This window comes from Myotis lucifugus, unplaced genomic scaffold (genome assembly GCF_000147115.1).
Source record: "Myotis lucifugus unplaced genomic scaffold, Myoluc2.0 scaffold_60, whole genome shotgun sequence".
Taxonomy (NCBI): Eukaryota; Metazoa; Chordata; class Mammalia; order Chiroptera; family Vespertilionidae; genus Myotis; species Myotis lucifugus.
The window spans coordinates 1228676-1252353 of NW_005871108.1; the positions used below are offsets into that span (position 1 = coordinate 1228676).

Genomic DNA, 23678 nt, shown 5'->3' on the forward strand with positions numbered 1-23678 from the left:
AAAATTAAGAATTTCAAGATGGTGACAGCAGGCAGTCAAGACAAGAGCCCCTCTGAGCATGGGGTCCTTCATGCAAGGTAAGTGGTAAGGGAAGCCGGTATCGAAAGGGCAGATGCTAATAGGGTGGCAAGGAACTAGCGTACACAGCCCTCCACAGACGCACATCTCCGTGGTCCCATCAGACTTCTCTTACAAAACACAAGTTCACAGATAAAGTCATTACAAATGTCAAGACCACAGCAGAGCATTAAAACAAGTGAACAACGCTTCTGGCTCAGGCCCTATGCAACTAAATAGGTCACACGCCCAAGAAGCTGGTCCTGGCTCCACGCCAAATGGGCAGACGCTGCATGGTCTCCTCTGACCTGGCCTGGAAAGTCAGTGTAGAAGCAACACTTCCACCCTATTGTACGGTCAAAGCCGTCACAGAGCCCCAGCCAGACTCGGGGTTTGTGGTCATAGACCCCACCTCTGGGTGGAAAGAGTATCAAAGCACGTACAGTCTCTTTCGAACACACACACACACACACACACACACACACACACACACTCCATTTTGGTGGCAATGTGGCCACATAAAGATCCCATTTCCCAGACTCCCTTCATACTAAGGTGTGGCATGTGGCCAGATTCTGGGGATGATCTGTAAGAAGAAATGTCATGTCAGGAAAATGGGGAAGCTGGCCAGACCGGGAGGTGAGCCCCTTGCCTCCCCTTTCCTGTGTCTGGGGTGCAGGTGTGAGGGTTGGAGCACCAGCAGCCTGGACCACGGGTGAGTGAGGACTGGGCAGGTGCGGCAGGACAATACAAGGAGCTCACATTTCTCTCCATCGCTTAGCTGCTCCCCAGCCCTCGACCACCTTTCACAAAAGAGAAGCAAACTTTTCTCTTACTTAAGCCACTGTTGTTTGGGACTTAAAATCTTAACTGATACGCATTTTTCTCAGGGACTTGTGGGAAGACATGAGATCCTTAAAAAGGAGCCCAGAATGCTGCCTCGTGCCAACTCTGTTTAAAAGAAAGGGTTTTTTCAAGCAAGATTTTTTTTTTTTAATTATCTCTCTGGCTCCGCACCATGGCTGGCGTGATCATCTCAGAACCCAGATCTAACCGGGCCATTCTCATGCTCAGTTCCTCCCAAGGCTGCCCCTGCCACTGACCCCAGAGTAAAGAGTGACGCCCGGGGGCCTGCCCCTCCCTGCCTGCCCAGCCCCCCGCACATGCCGCTGCCATCCTGTTTTCCGGGGGAGAGCCTGCCCGCGGACGAGGACAAAGGGAAAAGCAGTCCTGAGTCAAGCTGCACTTGACCTGGCTCATGTGGACTTTTCAGCTCCTTGAGCCGATAAAAGTTCCATTTTGCTCAAGCAACTTTGAGTTGGGATTCTGTCGCCTGCAGCTTAAAGAAGCCTGGATGGCACACGGGTGTGGCTGTGAGGGTTTCAGACGTCAGCAGCGGGCGCACAGGTGTCTTTCTTGGGCTTGGCCACCGAGCCGCGATGTGGTGACGTGTACTGGCCAACTAGTCTCGTCTTTTCTGAAAATCACAGACGGACAAAAGCTCCCAGAGTCCGGTTCTGAGACAGTGCCTTCCCCTAATTACCCAGTGGACACATTCATGGGTGATGACTATGTTCATCATCTTGACTGAGGTGAGGGTTTCAGGGTATATACATGTTAACACTCATCAAATGGTTCCCCTTGAACATGTGCCATCTATGGTGTGTCAATTTTACTTCAGTGGAGCTGTGTGTTTTTTAAAGTTACTACATTAGACGTTAGACAAGATACAAGTCATATTTTGTCTTCATGCCCGAATTTCCTCAGACATAGCATCGACTGGACATAGAGGCTGCCTGGCCCCTCGGTCCTCCCCCGACCCAGCCCTTTAAGGACAGAGCCCATGTGATCCCAGAGGTGAGGCTGAGGCCCAGAGAGAACAGGGATATTGGTTCCCTTTTCTACAGTACGCACTACACACCCCAACCCAGAAACAGATCCACACATCCACGTGCCTGGTGCCTGCCTCAGGATATTCACATGCATGTACACAATACCGAGAACGAGCCCACAGAAGCTCACAAGCTGCAAAGACAGCTGACAGGGTTTATAATGCAATCCACTCAATAGCTGTGTGACCGGAAGCTAACTCCACACCCTCTCTGTGCCTCGTGTCCCCTTCTGCAACAAGACCTCAACTGAGGAAAGAAAGCAGCGCTGCCACTCAGGAGCTGGCCTGGATGGTGGCCAGCTAGGCCTGGGCGTTGCTAGGAATTGCCCGGCACAGGTAATAGCTGATGTCCTGTGAGCATGAACATTTTACAGATCACCCACATCAAACAGGGCACTCTGTGACTCATGAATCAAGACAAAAACAAGATCACTCTGTAATGATGTCTGAACATTAACCATGAATATTTCCAAGCCACAGAAATAACCAAACTGATGAACAAAATAGAGGCAGAGTCATGGAAGCATCGAACAGACCACCCAACCTAAGAGGGAAGGCGGGGGGGGAGGTAAGAGATCAACCAAAGGACTTGTATGCATGCATATGAGCATAACCAATGGACCCAGACAGTAGTGGGGTGAGGCCATGTGCTGGGGGGTGGGAGCGGCTGGGGAGAGGTCAATAGGGTGGGGGTGGGGGGAAAGGAGACTCGTGTAATACTCTAAACCAGTGATGGCGAACCTTTTGAGCTCGGCGTGTCAGCATTTTGAAAAACCCTAACTTAACTCTGGTGCCCTGTCACATATAGAAATTTTTTGATATTTGCAACCATAGTAAAACAAAGACTTATATTTTTTATATTTATTTTATATATTTAAATGCCATTTAACAAAGAAAAGTCAAGCAAAAAATGAGTTCGCGTGTCACCTCTGACACGCGTGTCATAGGTTCACCATCACTACTCTAAACAATAAAGAATTTTTTAAAATAACCAAACACCTCCTCCCACCCCCCGTCCTGGCTCATACAGTGACTGCGCTGCTTTCCCACCTAACACTTAGCCTGGCTCTGCCTCCTCCATAGAGGAGACTTATCAAGACCCCAACCATATAATCACTCCCACTGCCTCACAGCATCCAATCTAGACAAACCCACTTCTGTGAACTCAGAATCACCGGACACAAATCCTATAGGAAGCCCTTTCTATCGCCCTCTTACGGAGACACCCAGGGTTCCCAAGCGTGCAGTCCCGCTCTGCAGTGAGGGGTGGATCCGGCCAGGTTAGCCGCAGGTGAGCTCCTGGTGGTCGCAGGCCCGAAGGTACAGACAGAAAATCACTGATTTGTAGACGCTCATAAAACGAGGTCTCAGGTCCTGAAGCTTCTATTTCCCAAACAACTAAAATCTGAAACAAAATGACTGATGGTTGTCCATTTAGGATGAGGTTAGACTTCTTGTAACAGAAAACTCAAATCACAGACTTGCGAAAAGGAAGTGGTTTGGGCAGCAGGTAGTTTTTGCTACACAACAAACTGCCTCACAACTTAGCGGCTTAAACTACCCACTGCTTTGCTCAGGGCTCTGGGTGAGAAGTTGGACTGGGCTTACTGGGGAGGGCGTGTCCCTGGGCCCATCACCCATCTGCAACCAGCTGCAGTCAAAGCCTTGCGCACGGGGCTGTGGTCTGTTTTGGGCGGCGGTAGCTGAGGTCACTGGGCCACACGTGGATCCTCTGGCAGGCAGCCTGCCCTGGCTCACGTCGTGGTCTCAGGGTCCTACGTGCAGCAGGCCCCACACACCAGCCTTTTCGAGCTTTGGTCTTTCCCCATTGGCCAAAGCGGGTCAAATGGCCCCGCCCAGATTCCAGGGATGGAGAAAGAGATTTAATTTAGGTCTTGATGAGAGAAGCTACAAAGTCATGTTGCAAAGGCGTGAGCTCATAGGAATGGGAGGAATTTAAGACCTTAGTTGCAAAATAACTACCTCGGTTTTTCTCTTGTGTTAAGACATCTGGGGAGCCAACCGGAAAGAGCTCCCAATGACCAAAGGTGGAACAATTTGAGGGGGAAATTAAGTTGTACTGGATTATAACCCAAAGAATAAAATAAATACCCATGTGTTCATACAGATATTAGTAAATAAATGAGATAAGATGAGTAGAAAAGACTGACCTTCCGTGCAGAAGAATTCCACATAATTTATGTAGATACTCCACCCTTACGAAGGGAACAGAACTCTCAGCCCTTCCGGGTGGACTGTGCACAATAACCTGATTCCCAAGAACACAGCACGGAAAGGCGGGAGGAACTTTATGGTGGAGAAACGGATAGTGATCGAAGTTGACATCCATCCTGATAAGTCGAGTTAATAGCACCTGCCCTTCGAGGAACGGGAGGAGAATGTCACTTTACCTGTGTAGCCGTCTCCCCAAAGCACAGTGTCCTGGTAGGATCGTAAGAAAATGGTCAAAGCCCAATTGAAGGACATTTTACAAATACTTACCAAGGTCATCTGAAGCAAGAAATGTCTAAGACTGTCACAGCCGAGAGGAGCCCAAGGAGATACGATCACTAAGTGCAATGTGGTGTCCTGGATGGAATTCTAGAACAGAAAAGGGACATTCCAGGGAAACAGGACATCTGGATGAAGTACGGACTTCCTCCTTAATAACAGCATAACAATGTTGGTTCATGAATTGTGATAAATGTACCATACTAACATAAGATGTCAATAATATGAGAAACTGGGTTTGGGGCATGTAGGAACTTTCTGTACTATCTTGGCAATAATTCTGTAAATCTAAAACTGTTCTAGGATTAAAAGTTTTGTGGGGTTTTTTAATTCTGAAAAGATCAGTCCAGGCCAGGACTGATGCCATCTCCATGGGGTCATCAATGTCAAGGTTCCCTCTAGCTTCATGTTACTTCATCTTCCTACCTGGCTTCATCGTCAAGGTCACTTCTAGTTCCAAGATAGCTGGTGGGGCTCCAACCGCAAGGAGTGAGTCCCATGTAGGAAGAAAAATAGCCCGGATAACGTGGCTCAGAGGTACATTCCATGTACCAGGAGGTCACAGTTCGATCTCCGGTCAGGCATGTGCCTGGGTTGCAGGCTCGATCCCTTGTGTGGGGAACGCAGGAGACAGCTGATCTCATCATGGATGTTTCTCTCTCACACTCCTTCTCCCTTCCTCTCTAAAATCAATAAAAATATTTTTTTAAAAAAGACAGGTATATCGGCTTTCCTCCCAGTTGCATCAGCATCCTCCAAGGATATTTCCCAGAGACCTCACCTCACCACCTCCACTCCCTGGCCACCAGCAGCTACAAGAGAGGCTGAGAATGTTTGTTGTTTGCCTGGGTACAGCATCACCCAGGAATAAAATGAGGATTCGCTCCAAAACAGTGAAAGGGGAAAAGGAAAATGCAAAGGCAACTAGCAGTCTTTCAGGTGCTCTTCTAATTCCATTTGAGAGTTGAGAAAAACTGAGGCTGAGAGAGATTGGGTGACTCGCCCATAGTCTGAGGACTAGGCAAGAAGGAAGATGAATTTGAACCCAGAAATCATGACTCTTAAGCCCATGGCCCTACCTACCAAAGTGTGGTGCCATAGCATCAAGGTAACCACTTTAAGTTAGTGATGAACATGATGTCGCTTTGCTGAAGCTGAATGGTCACCAGCAGTGTGACTATGGGACATTCAGCTGCGCTGCCGTTCCTTTCGGGTTTGTCACACTCCCTCCCAACTCTGTGTCTCTGTGTTCTGATGACTGTTTCTCCCACCATTTGGTTCTATTTCACCCACAGTGAAAGCTGCTTCCCACCCTCTACCTCTGCACCGATTGGACCTTACTTAGCAGGAATTTATCTTTACACGTCAGCCACCTCTGCCCTTTTCTCACCACCCAGAGATGTTACGGTGATAACGCATAGTGATCAAGATCACAGGCTCTGGAATCAGCCTGGGTTCAAATTTTGGCTACACCCCTTACTCCCTGTGCGGGTTGATACAAGTTACTCAGTCTCTCTGTGCCTCAACTTCTTGATCTGTGAAATGGGAGGATAATAGCACCTCCTATCTCCTTAAAGCATTGTTGTGAGGGATAATGAATAACACACAAAAAAAGCCCATAGTTAGATCTCAATAAATGTTATTCTTTGGTGCCAGTGTGACCCCAAGTTCAAATACAAGCTCAGGTAAGGTTCACCGTGGGTCATGCAGATGATTCATGATATGTTTGAGTTCCTTTTTCGTGGTATCATCAGAATGAAAGCAAACAATTTTAAAATTCTTATGCAAAATTCATGAGCCACCATCCCTGACTCATCCGCACATACAGGCTTAAGAAGCCCTGACTTTGAGCCAAAAGCACAGGCTTTTCAGATCTGGCTCAGAATCCAGGTCTGCCATGACATTGTAGTGTGATCTTGGACAAGTCCCTGGCCCTCTCGGAGCTCAATTTGCTCAGCCCCCAAACATGACTTCGATATTATTACTGGGCCAAATGCTACAATTGATTGGGAAAGGAATTTGTGGTCCATGAAGTGCGTGGGGACCTGGGTTTCATCTGAGGCAACAGGACCTGCTACTAATTAGAGATGAGCTTCCTGCTCCAAGAACTGCCCCCTCGGGGCTGGGATTTGGAGGACCTGGAGCGCTCCAGAGTCTGCCTTAAACCTGCTGTGTGGCTTTAAGGAAAGCCCTTCCTCTCTGGTCCTCAGTTTCCCCATCTGCTCATTGAGGGGCCCCTGGTTCCCTCCAATCAGATCACACAGAGAGGCTCAGTAACTGGCTCAAGGTCACACAGCCGATAGGTCACCGAGAACCAGATTCCAGTCCAATGCTCTTTCTGCACAGAAGCACCCCACAGTGACCTACACAGACCTGAGGGGTCACTGCTCCACCCCACAGACTGCCCGCAGCCCCCAGCAATGCTGTGTCCTCCCAGTCATCACATCGACCAGGGGGTGCGGGGTGGCAGACACCAGAAAGTTACCCACCAAGGAGCCCATCGGTGGTTAGAGGAAGTGGCTCCTGGGATGGGAGAAGAACAAGCCCTCAGCGTGCGTCCCCCTCAGGGGCCTCTGGGGCTCGGGGGCAGAGCCTGTGGCTGTCGTCTCCGGGGCACTGGCCGGGGACGATGCATCTCCAGCCTCCCCCTGCCTCTGTGCCCTCAAGTTTCAAATTCCCCGGAGAGACTCTTGCCTGCCCAGCCTGCAGCCGGGTGTCTGTCAACACCAGGGAATCGGCTGTGGGCAGAGGACAGCGTGCAATCATCAAGCATGGCCAGTGGGGATGCCCACCCAGTTTGTGTCTGACTCACATTCCCACCTCCGGCCATTTGCACGAGCTGTTGCCGTCCGTCCGGTAGAGAAAAACAGGAAGCAGTTCCTCGACCTGGGAACAGAAATAAATGCACATGTTTGTTTGCCAAAACCTGCCTGCAGCTTTACTGCTTACAAGCCCAGTGCTGCTCGGGGCAGGGGCTTAGATGGGTGCCGGGCCAGAGAGTTGAGGGAAAAGAACTAATGTTGTTTTCCCAGAAATGTATGCAGGAACAAAAATGTTCCCAGCCCACAAACATTTGTCTCCAAGGAAACCAAACTTCCCTCACCCTGGGAGGCTCTGCCCCGCTGCCCTTTCCAGTAGGCATGACCACACTCACACACTCCAACGATGATCATGAGGGTGATAAAGCTGACATTTTTGGAGGCACTCAACTGGGTATCTGACCTGCATCTCCCATGTAATGGTAGGTGTGATCAGTAGCCCTGTTTTGCAAGTGAGAAAACCGAGGCTCAGAGAGCTTAAGTGATTTATCCGAGGTCACACGGCTAGTAGGAAGCGGAGCTGGAATTTGAACCCTAAAATGGTCGATGGTTAGGGTCCCCAACACAGATCTAGGATAAGATCATTTAACAAATAGGGGAAGGAAAGGCCCACAAAAAGGACGCGGTCGGAGACATGCATTTGCACACTGACGGAGCTTCTGTCCAGAGTTTCATGTGCGGCCGGAAGGAACACATCCCTGCTCCCGGCTCACAGATGTGGAGCTCAGCATGGGAAGTCCCTAAACCAGGGTCCTACGGCTGACGGCCGGGCTGGGATGCCGGCCAGGATCCCTCTGACCTCTCCCCTGAGTTCCCAGACTCCGTCAGACCTGGCTCCTGCACGCTTGGGCCATGCTCTCTGTGGGGGTGGGGGCGCTACCTCCTGGCCACCTGAGGAGCCAGATGGGGAGCCTGCCCGAGCTTGCTCCCCAGGAGATGAGGCTATTCAGTCGGTGGCCGGAAACCAGCTCTCTGGGGGGCCAGCGCCCCCACAGAGGAAGAGTTAGCAGAGTGGCTGGTACCGCAGCCTCTGAGGGGATGAGAGGCTGGGCCTGGCAGAGCCTCCAGGGCGGGGGCAGCTTCTGCCTGACATCACCTCCCTGCAGGGACCAGGTTCACGTCCCATCTGTTCTCTGAGCTATAGTTCCCCATCTGCACATGCGGAGGTTGGACTCACGGCTGCTAAGGACCCTCTTAGCTCTGACATGGTGGCATCCTAGGATGCCCGAATTATCATCTACTGCTGAGTTAAAGATGATCACAAACGTGGGGACTGAAAGCAATACTCTTACAGTTTCTATAGGTCAGAAGTCTGGGTGCAGCATCTCTGGGTTCTCTGCTCAGGGTCTTACCCGGCTGAGATCAAGCTGTGGCCTGGGCTGTGCTCCTCTGTGGAGGCTCAGGGTCATGCGGGTAATCAGCAAAGTTCGGTTCCTGGTGGCTACCAGTCTGAGGGACCCATTTCCCCCTGGCAGTTCGCTGGAGGTCACTCTCAACTCCTAGAAGCCACCTCAGGTCCCTGTGTCCCTCACCTCCTGCAGCAATACTTCCCTTGTAGGAGATTCAGAAACTGATACTCCTCACCCTCCGCCCCCTGCCCTCCATCCTTGCTCTTGCCTCTCCTGCTAGGACTGTTGCAGTAGCCTCCTCGCTGACCTCCCTGCTCCCTCCCTTGCTGCCCTGCAGCCCATTCTCCATTGGCAGCCTGGGATAGCCCGGGGATGGGGGAAGGGTATTAAAATACAAGTCTGATCCTGTCCCACCTCTGCTCAGAACCCTCCATGGGCTCTCAGCATAAAAGCCAATGTCCTCACCGTGGCCTACACTGTCCAGCACTGACCCCACCTCCTGACCCTCCCCCCTCACTCATTCCACTCCCGCCACACTGATCTCCACGCTGCTCTCAAACACACCCAGGCACAGCCCCTTAGCTCAGTTCACCCTGCAGACCAAAGCTCTACGAGGCCGCTCGCCTCCTTCCAGCCTCTGCTGACGTGTCCCCTGGTCAGTGGAAGCTGCCTTGACTGCCCTCTGTAACAGCAGCACGATCCCCACTTCTAGCTAAGTTACCACTAGGCCCAGCCAATCCACTCCTGGCACTTACCCAAGAGAAATGAAAACATGCGCACAAAGGAGTTGTACACAAATGTTCAGAGTGGCTTTATTTGTAACAGCCCCAAATGGGAACAGCCCAGATGTCCATTCAACAGGCTGATGAATAAACCAGAATGGGCCATCCATAACATGGAATACTACTCAGCAATACAAACGAACACACACACAACATGGATGAACCGTCAAGGTATGATGCTGGAAGAAAGGAGCAAGATTCCACCTGCATCAACCTCAGAATAAGACAAACCCAATCGACAGTGAAGGAAAACTGACCAGCAGTTTCTGTGTGTGTGTGTGTGTGTATAGATAGATGATAGATAGATAGATAGAAAGAAAGAAAGAAAGATAGATAGATAGATAGATAGATAGATAGATAGATAGATTTTAGAGAGGAAAGGAGAGGGGGAGAGATAGAAACATCAATGATAAGAGAGAATCATTGATCGGCTGCCTCCTGCACACCCCACATTGGAGATCAAGCCCCAACCTGGGCATGTGCCTTTGACTGGAATCGAACCTGAGACTCTTCAGTCCGCAGGCCAATGGTCTATCCGCTGAGCCAAACAGGCCAGGGCCTGTCTAGCAGTTTTTAGACGGGAAGTGGGTAGGAGGTGGAGAATGGCTGCCAGGGGGGAGTGAAGGAACTTTACAGTTCGATAGGAATAGGCTATAACTTGTCTGAAGTGGTGGATACACAGATACATACAACTGTCAAAACTCACTAAATTGTGTATCTAAAATGGGTCAACTTCATTGTTTATCAATTATACCTCAATAAGAAGGGGGGAACCTAGAGCCCCCCACCTCTCTTCCTTGCTTCATTTCTCTCCACAGCATTTCCAGTCTCTGGTGGGTATTGCCTATCTCTCCACCTGAATGTCAACTCCACAAGAGCAGGATATTCTATCTGTTTTGTTATCTGCTGTACCTTCAGTGACTAGAAGAGAACTGGCACATAGTAGGTCTTAATGAATATTGGATGGATGGATGGATGGATGGATGGATGGATGGATGGATGGATGGGTGGATGGGTAGGTAGGTGGATGGAAGGAAGGATGGATGGATGGATGGATGGATGGATGGATGGATGAATGTGTGGATGGATGAATGGGTGGATGGGTGGATGGATGGATTCAGTGCCCGAAGGTTCAGAGCTCATTGATGGTATGCCTGTTTGGAAGTACCCACACACCCACCTGGAGGTTGCAAGACAAACCCCAGCCCAGCAGGGCCTGTGAGACTGTGGGAAGTGTCAGCCTTCCATGTGGCTGCGTCATCACTCAGGCATTTAGACACCATTCCTGGAGCTGTGTCATGCCCACCAACAACCTTGGCAGGAGGCCCAGCCTGGAACCTGATGCCCATTGGCTGGGGTTTCCTGTGGGTGCTGTACGTGTGGAAACCAAAATATTACCGTAGAGGGTGGAGCCACAAAACCAAGCTGGGCAGAGCCTAGAATGCGGTTCGTGGTTGCCCGAGGGTGGGGCCAGGGGCGGGAGCCAACTGGGCCAGCTGGCCTGGTATCTATCTTTCTGTTTGAGATGTCTTGTTGTCTACTTTATTTCACTTTTTTTTTCCTGCATAGATAATACATTCACGTGGTTCAAAATTCAAAAGGTACAAAAAGTGAAAAGTGAGACCCCTCCCACCCCTGGCTCCAGACAGCCAGCTCCCTCCCAGGCACCCAGGGTGTAAGGTTCCCTGTGTGACTCTCCTAGGAGGGTCTATGCCAGTACAGAGTGTGTGGACACGCATTCTGGTTTCCGCAAACACAGCACACCGCGCATGCCATTCCACACCTTGCTTTGCTCACTGGCCCAGGTGTGTCTCCAGGTATTCCACATCCAGCACACGCAGGGTGTCTTCTCCATGGCTGCGTGGCATTCCACTGCTTGGCTGGGCCCCCGTTCTTTTAACCACTTCTCCCGGATGGACATTTACAGCTGTTTGCTATTGCAAACAATCGTCTAATAAATAATAGTATACCCTCTGAATGGGGATAGTTTACACTTACACAGTTACTTTCCCACATTTAAACAGTGAGAGAATAACCTACTAAATGTTTTTGAGATTTCTTTAAATATGTTTTTATTGATTTTAGAGAGAGGAAGGGAGAGGGAGAGAGAAACATCAACGACAGAGAAACATCAATCGATTGGCTGCCTCCCACTCGCTCCTCACCGAGGATAGAGCCACAACCCAGCCATGTGCACCGAGCAGGAATCCAGCCAGTGACCTCTTGTCACGCCCAACCCACTGAGCCACACCGGCCAGGGCACGATTTTTTGAGATTTTGATTTTCATGAAAACTTAAAACTTTGACCCCACTGAGCGCACATTCATGGAGGGGGGCAGTGGCTGGGACAGGCCCTCTCCATTTACCACTGCCCCGCCCCACTTTGCCAAGAAAAACACAGACAGGGAGTGAGGCACCTGCCTGAATAAACGCCAAGGGTCCCAAGGAGCCCAGAGGGGTGAGTGCTGGAGTCTCCGCCGCCCCACACAGGAAGGCAGAGGCAGGGAGGGTGATGAACGTGGGGTGGCCTCAGGCCTGTGGCTTCACCTCTCTGAGTCTCTGTTGTTCCCACTTCACAATGCACCCGCTCCCAGGAATGAACGCCCCTAGAGCACTTCGCTCTGTGCTGGGCACACAGTAGGCAACTAATTAAATGTTTAAAACTTGGTCCATGCTAAGGTTAGTCCTGATCATGTCCAGGATTCGGTGATTTGTCCTATTGGCAGACACTGAGGTGGGAGCACGATGGGGACCCAACACGCCACCCAGTGAGGACGTAGCAAAGGTGGGATTTGAACCCCGGCAGCCTGGCTCTAGGTGCTATTAACCGCCACACTGTGTCAGGGACCAGACATCCAGGGGACCAGTGGTGAAGGGAGGGCATTGGTAGTGAGGCTCAACTGCGGTCATGCCAACACACACACACACACACACACACACACACACACACACACTGGCAGAGAAGGGCTGGGCCAGACCTGGGTACCAACAGTGACTGCACTCTGTCCTAGCTGTGTAACCTCCAATGAGGCACTGTCTCCGAGCCTCAGTGTCCCCACCGGTAAAGCAGCTACCCTGCAGGGTGAAATTAGACACGGACTGAGAAAGAGCTTTGCAAGCTGCAAAGGCTGCAGGCATGTAGGGGATTAAGGGATTTATATGGCCAGGGAGGAGGGATAGGAGGGGAGGGGGTTGGGGACACCCAAGAGGCCCAGTTTGCCCTTAAGAACTCCCAGGTCTACAGGGCCCAGCTGTCAGGCAGCCTCGATCCCAGCCCAGCGCCAGGCTGGCAGGCTCCAGACAGAGCCCCCTGGCTCCAGCTGGATGCCACAGTGAGGGTAAGGGGCCGACCTAGGGCCTGGGATCGGCTATTTTCATCCCCAGGAGGGCCAGGGAGAGCGAGCCAGCTCCCTTCCTCCCCCACGGGTCCTGTCCCACTGCCTTGAGCCGTGGTCGGCAAACTGCGACTCTCGAACCACGTGCGGCTCTTTGGCCCCTTGAGTGTGGCTCTTCCTAAGCCTTAGGAGTACCCTAATTAACTTAATAACAATGTACCTACCTATATAGTTTAAGTTTAAAAAATTTGGCTCTCAAAAGAAATTTCAATCGTTGTACTGTTGATATTTGGCTCTCTTGACTAATGAGTTTGCCGACCACTGGCCTAGAGACTTCCTTTCAAACCCAGAACCAACCTGGAGACCACAGATGCCTTGTAGCACAGCTGGGGAACAAGGAACAGAAAGGCAAACAATTCATTTACATCACAGAAGGGCTTGAATCCAGACTTCCTCATTTCCAGGAGCCTGTTACTCCCAGCATGCCTTGCACTTACTGGTTTTCACTCATTCCTTCATCCAACAAATGTTAGGGAATACCTACTGCTCCCCCAGGGAATGGGGCACAGCCTAAAGCATAAAAAGTCCCTGTCTCCTGGAGCTGCACTGCTAGTAAGAGACACTGACAGGAAACAGATCATGTGGCCTCTGTTTGCTGTAAGTTAGGGGGTGATGTGTACTTCTCTAGCAGAAAAATAATTAATAAACCAGGGTAGGGAACTAGTGACTGTTGGATGCTGATGGTTTAGCTGGAGAGGGCAGTGAGAGGTGGGTCAGGAAGCTCTCTCTAAGGAGGTGACGTGTGGGCAGAGACCTGAATGAAGTGAGAGAATGAGTCATGTGGACATGTGGGGCAGGATAGGTACTGGCAATGAAAACAGCCAAAGCAAAGGGCCTGAAGTAGGAATATGTCTGGTGTGTTCCTGGAACATCAAGAAAGCAGTGTGGGTCAAGGGAGGGAGGGAGCAGTAACAGGAATCCAGGTCATGAGGGCCTACTGGAGCAGTTAGACCTCGGGGGTTTTTATTTCAGGCTGCCTGGCAAGACAGGCCTTTGAATTGTTCAGAGACTCTCATAACCCCATGCGGCCTGGCTCTTATGCTCCAAGTCTCTGTTCCTAGAACGTCCTGCTCCCACCACGGAGACTTTGCACACGCTCTTTTTCGATCTGGTGTCTTTTCCCATTCCTACTCCCTCTTCTCCTGGTGGACTCCTACTTATCCTTCACATCTTAGCTCAGATACCTCAGGCTTCCAGACCTCCCTGGCCAGGTCAGCAGTCCTCCCTTCCTCCCAGGACCTCATCATAGCGACCACGAAATTACTGGGATGGGTTCGTGTCTGTTCGAAACCTAGACTGAGCTTCCGAAGTGAGGTGTTGGGTTCATTTTGTTCACTGCCATATCCTCAGGGTGCGGCTCGTGCTTGGCACATGGTAGGCCCTAAGAAATATGCATTGCACTAATGAACAATTGAATCGCATAGGCACTTCATAAAGACCTCATTTCATGCTATTGTCTCCAGGTTACAAAGCTCAGAGCGCTGGGGCACCTTGACTGAGGTCAGACAGCAAGTAAGAGGGTAGCACCAGGAAATCCAGGTCTTTCTGATTCTCGAACTGGGAATTTCCCCCCATACTTTTCCTGGCACACATAAGCTGTTGTCCACTGGGAACCGGCTGCAATCATTCCTCTACGCCTGGACTCCTGCCCTTTTGCAATATGACTGAGAGAGGGAGACTATTTCTCCATCCCTTGGATCTGACCTGGCCATGTCATGTTGTCTGGGACATTTGTAATCACTATCAAAGGCAATGGAGCTGGTCCTCTCTTGCTGAACAGGGAACTCGGAGATTACCATGTGAATGAGCCCAAGCTTGCCTCCTCGAGGGGAGCTGAGGCACCTCAGTGAACGGCCTGCCAACTGCCAGGCATGTGGGGGAGGCCCTCCGAGACCACCGAGCCCCCACTGACTGCAACTACATGAGTGAGCCTAGGTAAGACCAGAAGAACTACCCGGCTGAGCCTAGATTACCAATTCATAGAATAAATTACCTTAGGCCACTGGGTGGTATTTTAAGCAGCAAAAACTAACTGATCCATATACCTTGTGAATACACACTATGCAGACACCACCTGTACACAGATGCATATGCACATAAATGTACACAGATGGCCTTCCATTGAAACTCTATCAGCACCCACACAGGCACTCCCACACCCCTCACAGGGCACATACACACATACCAGCCATCACCCAACCCCACACACACCTCTTCCGACCATTCTCCTGCCTGCTCACATGTCAATGTAAATGTCAACCTGGGAGTGGGAGGGTGGACATTGCCCAAGGTCTGTGTCCCCAGCACTGGCCGGCACCGCGCAGAGCATGGAGAAGGACCCGGCAGACTTTTGTTGAATGAACAGATGAATAAAGCCAAGGGCAGTGAATGAGCCATAGGACGGCACCAGTGAGCAGACCAGTGAGGTGCTGAGGGGTTCCCCTGGGTAAATGGGGAGGCCTGGCAGCAGGGCCACAGCTTCAGTGCTCAGCCCTCGTAGGACCCATGTGGGCAGGAACACACAGTGGTGCTCCCAACACTTACCTTACACACTGTCCCTGTGCTTGAGACTCTACTTGTAAACTTGGTTCCACTGTTTTTATTAAAAAGTGAAGGTTGTTAAAAAGCCCTGGAAGGGTTACAGGAAAGAAATTGGAATCAATAATTTGTCTTCTATGTGTAAATTGAGGATGTCTGAGAATTAAGGATGAGTTAAGAGGAAACTAAGGGAAAAAAGCGAAGCAGGTAGTAGTAACTCCAGGAAAAAGCAACAACAAAGAGCTTCACAGGAAAGGAATGTAACCATAACATGTGATTTGGCTTAGCAGGAAACCATTCTTATACAGGTATGATAAAAAAGCACTCAGTATTCATCAAATGGAAAATTGTGACAACTATAGATTCAAAGGAGAGGAGGGTGAGAACGGTTCAATCTTCCTTGACAATAATAATGATAAAAAGAAACAGTTTTGACCACCCACTGGGTAATGTTCATTATTCTTGACACTTTACATGTTGAATCCTCACAACAACCCAGCATCTTAAATACTCGTATTACTCTCATTTTACAAATGTGGAAACTGAGGCACAAGAAGGTTAAGTCATTTGCCCAAAGTCATGGCCAGCCAGACAGTCAGGCTGCGGAAGGCATATATGAAGACATCAGACCAGAAAGGAGGTCAACACTTGCCTAAAATTAATTTAAAAAAAAAAAAAGGAAAAGCATGTCACTTAGAAATACGGAGGCAAGTACCAGGAGAAATTGTTAAAAGAGTTGAATGTGGTTGCTTGGAAGAGGTGGGCTGGGAGTGAGAAGGACAGGGCAGGAGAATGGTTTTTATTAGTACTATTCAACTTATACAGACATGTTGATATACCCATGAGGTAAGGACAGAGGTTAGCAGGGAAGGAACACGAGGGAACTTTCCACATTGATAGCGTTGCTCTGTATCCTGATTGGGGATTGGGATACAGCATGTTTTTATCTGAACTCAGCAAAGGGTACCTTTAAGATCTGTGCATTTCACTGTATGTAAATCTTACCTCCCCCAACAAAGATAAAAGAACTATAAACAAATACTTTTGAACTATAGCTAATGATATGCATGCTGAAGTGCCTTTAAGGGGAAACATACTAGTGTTTGCAACTTACTTTGAAAAGCTTCAAAAAGATAAGCTGTCTTAATAGATGGATAGAATGATAGATGCCTGATAAAGCAAATCTAGCAAAATATAAAGAATTGAGCCTCTGTAGGTAGGCATATGTGTTCACTGTATAATTCTTGCAAATGTTCTTTTTTTTAAAATCCTCACCTGAGGATATTTTTTCCATTTTTTTTTTTTTAAAGAGAATGGAGGAGAGGGAGAAGGGAGAAAGAGGAAGAGAGAGGAACATCAATGTGAGAGAGACACATCCACCGAAGTATGTGTCCTTGACCTGGCATCGAACCCGGGACCCTTTAGTCTGAGGGCCGAAACTCTAACCACTGAGCCAAACCAGCCAGGGCACAAATTTTCTTTTAGCTTAAAATTTGTCTTAATAAAATGTTGGAGGAAATATATGAATATGTTATCTGAAAAATAATATTAAACTTTAAAAAACCTGAATGGGGTCTTTTGTCTTGGGCCTGGAAGGACCTACACAACTCTAAGCCCTCCGATGTGTATGTATGACAGCTGTTACCATGTCCCCACCTTACCTGGGATCCTGTAGCCTGATCCTCCAGTCCCTCCATACTCCCTCTGTTGTCAGGCAGGATGCAGTCATCATTCCCCTGGTCCCCTCGAATGCCTCAGTAGCAGAACCAGAACCATTTCACCAGAGACAGTCACAAGGCCCTCTAGCTACACCCCATCCCTTGCCAGGAGGGTAAACTGAAGTCTGGCAGGTGGCTTAGGTGCCTTTCCCAGAGGCCCATCACACCTTCCTGACACAAGTGAGCAGCCAAGTTGCCAGTCTCCCAAGCCCACGTGTATATAATTAGCTGGTGGGAAATAGAGCAGGGGGCAGATCTCATCTCTACCTAATTAGGGGCTAGGCAGCTGGGCCAATCTGGCCTGGGGGAGCTGCGATGAGGGAGCTGCGATGGGGGCCAGGCAGCCCCAGGGGACGGGGCAGCAGCTGCAGGCCCTCGGAGGGGCTGAAAGGCAGCGGCTGCTGCTCCTTGCCCCTCACACTCCAACTGGAGGCAGAACAATAGAGGGGCTGTTTCCGCAGACCCTGAGGCAGGCAGGCTGGCAAGGCTGGTGGGCTGGTTGGGGGAGTGGGGGGAGCCCCAGCTGTGGCTCCACAGAGCCCTACATGAGAGGGTAGTAGGCTCCAAACTCCTGGCAGAGGGAAGCCCTCCACAACTAGGAAACCACTGCTGCAGAAGTCCAGGCTCAAACTGGCACCTTCCCCACTTTCCAAGAATCCCTCCTGCTCTCCTCCCAACAGACTCTCCCAATGCCCTTCAGGGCTACCACAGGCCCAGCTCCTGGGAACAGCCCTGGTCTTCAGGCAAAAGTCCCTAAACATACCTGCTCTACATTGTATGACTGTGTGCTTACTGTTTAGCTGCCCTTCCCTCTCCACCCCGAGATTAAGGGGGGGGCCCAAGGCTCTCTTACCCACTGCTTGGCACCCAGTAGGTGCTCACTAAAGTAACCAGAAGGAAAAGCTGCCAGGATGGGGAAGAAGTGAGGCATGTGTCAAAAGCATCAGAGTGCCACTGACTGTGGGGTGTCCACAGGCCAGAGCGCAGACCTGTGGCCTGCACCATCCCTCCTGCTCTAAGACAAGAGATGACCTTCTAAGGTGACCCTTGAAGGGCCATCTTGAGGATTTAGTGCCAAGACGAGTGTAAAGGGTCTGAGCCCAGCACTTAAGCCTCCTCCAGGAACAAGGGCCCTCCCAGCCTCAATTTCTTCACATGTAAAGCAGCCAACACACTCACCTTCTTGTGTTTCTGAGGGCTGGTAGGTCACAGAAAAGGCAACTATTAGCACAAAATTCTGGCCAGGTTGCCCAGAGAAGCTGGGCTTTGACCCCTCAAAGGATACCACCTCTGCAGAGCCTGCCCAGATTACCCATCTGCTCTCATCACTCCTCTAACATAGGGACCAGGGGGCCCAGCCCCTACATAATCACACCTGCTGGGCACCTGTGGGCAGGTCGCCTTCCCTGTGCCTCAGTTCTTCACCTGTATCATGCAGGGAAAGACTTCATTCTCCTGGGCTCTCACAACATCCTCTTCTATACCCCAGTTTCCCCTTGTTTCCTTGAACTGCTGGGCCTAGCCTAATCCCCCAGGGGCTGGTAGACTGTCAGAGAGACAGACAGACAGCTGGGCTGACCTGGAAGTTTGTCAATAGCCCAACGGAAATCTCCTCTTTATGCCTAAAATAAAACCGACATCAAACCTGTCACTAGGGCCCCCATTAGCGCTTCCTGTTTCTGAGCAGTGCAGCCCAGGCAGCCCGAGTGAAAGGAAGCACCACCCAGGCCCTCCCCTCTCCCACCCAAGAGGTGGCAGAGGCCACCCATGCTTTCATCCTCTGTGTCCTCGGCTCTAGCTCTGGCTGCTCCACCAGCCAAAGTGTGGTCTCCTGACAGGTAACTAACCTGGAGAGACAGGAAGGAGCTGGGACCTCAAAGCCCAGTGCCAGCTGCTTCCTTCCCCCTCAACTCAAAGAAGACTGTGCTGGTCCAGGGTCACTCAGAGTTGGAGGTAAGTCCATTCATTTTGTGCTGTCCACCCAAGTCCCTCTTCCTCTTAGAACTCCCACTTCCAACCCCCAAATCTATGGCCTATGTGACCTCAAGTTCAGGGTTTGCCCTCTCTGAGCTTCCTTCCCCCTTTGGAACTGGGCAGGGAGTGGGGGAAGTCAGAACACCCGTGATGGGGAGGGTCCGTCACCATGTTAGCCTTTCCCCTGCAGTTCCCCTTCCTGCTCCAGGGGAAGGCCCCTGTCCCAGTCCAGGCCCCAGCTCTATCCCAACTCACTGGGTGCCTGGACCCAGCTTCTTCTTCTCTGAAGGAAGTGCACCAGCCTCCCTCATGCCCCACTAGCTGCTGGGGTAAACAATTACTAGGTTTGGAAGGCCCCACCCCAAGACTTCTCCCCTCCCCTCCCCTTGTGAACACAGAAGAGTCTGGTGACCCAACCTTGAAAAAGCAAGCATTTGTGTTTATTAACCAAAGGGAGGGAAGCCAGAGCCAGGAGGGCTCCACCAGTCCCTCCTGTAGTCTACCCACCTAGGCCAGGCTGCCAAGGCCTGGGAAGAACAGTGGCTAGGCCACTCTTCCCTGCCCCCACCCGAGGGTGAATTCCCAGGGAACCAGGGCCCACTGAGTGAGGAAGAGGAAGTCAGCAAAGGATAGAGGCCAAGGAAGGAAGGAAGAAACAGAGCCACTGGGTAGACAGACCTGGTAGGGATCCTTGGCCCCACGCTCAGGGGGAGGTCTAAGTGCCCCAAGCCCACGAGAGGAACCAAGCAGAGGGACACTGGTGGCAAAATCCCGACAGGTGAGGAGGAGGGAGTGGTCCAAGTCAAGAGGCCACTCTCTCCAGGGCCAGTCCTTGCCAGACGGATGCTGGTCCAGCCTCGGAGCCTTTGCCTCCATGCCAAGTTCACCAAAGGCAGTGAGTGGTCTCCGGTCTGCCCCAACCAGGGAAAGGGTGAAGGAGAGCTCAAGGGGCCAGCTGCCTTCTTTAAGCTCTGTCCTGTGCCGAATTCGAGTCCAGTGGAGACCTATCCCTCCACCGCTGGAGTCTCCCGCGCTTGCCGCAACCCGTACAGCCACTTGATCACACGGGCATTGCGCTCAATCACGGACACGCCATAGGGGACGCGCTCCCGGGCCCGCTCCTCAATAGTGGCCGAGCTGCGGTGGGAGCAGCCCCCCTCGGAGCTACCTGGCCCAGCACTGGGCCCCGCCAGAGACACTATGTCTGAGCTGGCTCGTGCCAGGTGGGCCACACCCAACCCCCGTGCCTCCTCTGGGTCCAGGCCGCAGAAGTTAAAAAATCGCTCCAGGTCGGCCGCTGCCCGCGAGAAGCGCTCACTCAGGTCTGACTTGGAGCGCTGCAAACCCGGGGGCCGGGCTGGACTGGAGGCGGCAGTGTCCGGTGATGGGCAGGGTTGGGCAGGTGAGGCCGGCAGGGGACGGACATCCACTCGGCGGACGGCAGCGGTACTGGGAGGTGGGCGTGGAGGGGTGGCTGGGGGGTCCTGGTGGGCTCCCTCTGCCTGCCCGGGGGTGCGGCTAGCCTCGGCAGGGGACACCGGGCTATCACACAAGTCGATAAGGCTGCTAAGGATGTCCAGGTCCAGTTGGGGCCGCCGGCAGGGGCCCGGCAGGGCTCGGCGGCTAGGAGTGAGCACAGTGCGGCGAGTCCCAGGGCTGAAGAGCGGCTGCTTGGACAGCAGCGGCTGCACAGGTTGCTGGCGGGTGTTGGCCACCTGCAGGCTCTTGACGTACTTGGCCTTGTCGGCCTCCAGGCGCTCCACCGCACTAGGTTTCCGGGCTCCACCGTCGGCCGGCCTCCGGAGCAGGTAGCCCGGGACCTTGGTCCTCAGGCGGAAAGGCAGGGCGGGTGTGTCCCGGGCTCCAGGAGACAGCATGTCCACAGGCATGACTGTTACATACCCCAAGGCCTTCTGCACGAGGACACGGGAGAAGAGAGGAGACAGCGATCCAGGCAGAAAATTGGCAGCTGGACGCCGGCAACGGCTGCAGGGAGGAAAGAAAGAGAAGGGCTGAGCACGCTCAGACAAAGGCTCGGCAGACTGGAAGAGGCTGAAGACGCCTTCCCCATTAAAAGTGAAGGCCACGCCCCTGGCTCAGAGAGCCAATCAGAAGGCAGAAAGCACCAGCTGTAGGGTTTGAGGCTCCGCCCACACCCCCGCCCTCCTCCGAGAACCCGGCCCAGGGGAGGCAGAGTTAAAAAAAGGTGCCAAAGAACAGGCGCAGCCTGAGCAGAAAAGATGGCAAAGGAAGTAAAGTGGGCTCGGAGCCCTGTGCTGGGCACCAGCCGGCTCAACCGCAGTGGATCCTCTTACCAGTCCATTTTGCCGATGGGGAAACTGAAGCTAATTCAACAAATTGGTGGCTCTATTCCTGCCTCCAAGCAAGGAAGTGCTGCCACAGGAGCCTTGGGGCTAAAACCCAAGAGAAAGGGCTAAAACCCAATCTGGACTGCCCACCGGGAGCCTGGTACCACGGCCACCCCTTGCCTACCCGGACAGGAAGCTGCTCTGTGCCATCCACCCGCCTAAACATGCCAGGCCCCAGGCACAGCAGCAGCAGCAGCAGCGGCGTTTGTGGGGGAGGAGGGCAGAAAATCCCCACCCCCGCCACAGTGGAGTACAGGCACCATCAGCTTCCAGGACCGGACGCCAACGCCAGGCCCACAGTGATCCATGAGTACCTGTCACAGGGAAACGTCAGACCTAAGCTATGCTGCTCCCAGCGTGGCTGGAAATGCCCCAGATCGCACAGCCCTGCTTGGGGGCATCCAGCAGACTCTTGATCTGCCAGCACCCAAAGCACAGACACCCACAGGCGGGAGTGCCCACACCTGGGTGCAAAGTATCCACGTAATCACCTGGGCATCAGAGCCTGGTGTCCCTGTCCCTTTTTCCGAGGAAGGGCTGGAGCCACAAAATGCCCCCCAGCCTCCCTGGAGATGGGCCAGAAAAAAACCTGTAGGCCAAGTCCTGAACTTTCTCATCTGTTAATTGGGGAGGAGGACTTTGTCAAGGTGATAACCAAGAGGAGTGGAGGTTCAGGCCATCTAGAGCTGTGTTGTCTAAGTCAATAGCCACCAACCACAGACTTAGTTTAAATTTAAATTAAAATTTACATTCGGTTCCTGAATCACACCAGCCACATTTCTAGGACTCGGTAGCCATAGACGCTGGTGGTCATACAATAGACGGCACAGACTGCAGCATTTCCATCTTAACAGAATGTATTGGGCAGCGCCACCTACACATCCAGAATTCCAGGAGGGGAAGTCTAGATTGGGGTGGGGAGGCAGGGATCTCTACTGTGTGCTTGCTAGACATTTAACACTGTCCTCTCCTGTAATCCTCCAGCAAGCCAGGGAGATGGGTCGTTGTCACCTCATTTTACAGATGGAGAAACTGAGACACAGAGAAGTGACCAACCTCGGAGCAGCTAAACAAGACCCAAGTCACAGGAAGCTGAATTCACTTATCTATTATGTCTGTGGTAGTTTTACTTTTTGTTGTTCCCATTCCTCTAAAATATCAGCTCCACGAGGGCAGAGGGGGTATCTTGTTCACTGTATCTAAGTTTCACGATATTACTCTTGACGCATAATAGGTATTCAGTACAGTTTTATTGACGTGAAATGTCTACGGGGGCCCACTGTGATGGGCACACCCAGTCTTGGCAGGCAATGGGCCCAAGGTGGTACATGTTGGATATTCTAGGAAGCTGGAAATCCAGAAGTGCAGGGAAACTCTGGGTTCTTAAAAATTAGCATATTCAATAATAATAACTTTAAAAACACTGCAGGTACGGGGCAAACAAAGCATGCACCTGCCACCACACCCCCTTCCATCTGGCCCCAGCCCGTCTGGGACCTTTGCAATGGCAAGTTGAGAACAGAACCTTTGGGGCTGTTGGCCCAGAGCCAGAGCTGCTCCCCAGGTGGAAGGGATGGAGTGGGTGAAAATGGCGGTCCCACCGAGGGCCGACCTCCAGGAGACCTCAGAAGAGAAGGGTCTGATAGGAAAGGCAGCCTTGCTGAGCCCTGTCCAAGTAGCTAGACTCTGCCCCACCCCGGGGCCTGCCGCCTCCCAAACCAGTCCAACCCGTCCCGAGACGGTGGTTCCGGGCACTATCCCACTATCGGGGAATCGGGGACGATGGGGGTCAGATGGGCAGGGCCAGGGCAGAAGCCACGCTCGCCCCCAGCTCGGCTGGGGTCCCTACACCCTCGGCCCAACCTGCCAGCCCCGGGGCCTCCCCTGGACAGACACCTGCCTGGGCTTGGCCACCACCGGCTGCGCGCTTTGTGCAAGCAGCCGCGCCTCCTTGAGACTCCGTTTGCTTATCTGTGAAATGTGGTTAAAAATAGACCTCCAGGTCACCGTGAGGATGGAGAGACAAAACAGCTCGGGGACGTTCTTCAGCATCCGGCAAAAGGCGACTCCCCACGACCCGGGCTCCTTGTTTTTCAAACTCCACAGACCTGCCTCCCTCCCACCCCCCCTTCCCCTCGCAGGGGTCTCTAACCCGCTCAGGAAGGGGCCGCGAACAGGGAGGTCCAGGCTGAGAGCCTCGGAGAGGACCAGTCCCACCTGGCACTGGGACCCTGGCTTCAGCTCGCGGGCACAGGGTAGATAACCCGTGAGCCAT

At 52.1% G+C, this 23678-nt stretch overlaps 1 protein-coding gene and 1 long non-coding RNA gene across 5 annotated transcripts in view; both read right to left on the reverse strand.

Moving 5' to 3' along the window:
* Positions 1 to 2982: 2982 nt before the first annotated feature.
* On the reverse strand, positions 2983 to 7337 carry LOC111826184. Its single transcript, XR_002829450.1, has 4 exons — positions 7272 to 7337; positions 4451 to 4549; positions 4120 to 4322; positions 2983 to 3353 (listed from the first exon to the last, which is right to left on the reverse strand). It is a non-coding gene; the product is annotated as an uncharacterized LOC111826184 (long non-coding RNA).
* Positions 7338 to 19452: 12115 nt separating this feature from the next.
* The window catches only part of FAM110A (family with sequence similarity 110 member A), a 129411-nt gene continuing 125185 nt past the window's right edge, over positions 19453 to 23678 (reverse strand). For 3 of the 4 annotated variants that reach the window (XM_023754343.1, XM_006089369.3, XM_006089370.3), the window contains one exon: positions 19453 to 21020. In XM_023754343.1, the coding sequence (XP_023610111.1) occupies positions 20039 to 20923 (885 nt within the window). In that variant the 5' untranslated portion in view covers positions 20924 to 21020 and the 3' untranslated portion in view covers positions 19453 to 20038. Of the gene's footprint in view, positions 21021 to 21349; positions 21586 to 23678 lie in introns of those variants that run through there. The other variant, XM_023754342.1, reaches the window with a different exon arrangement.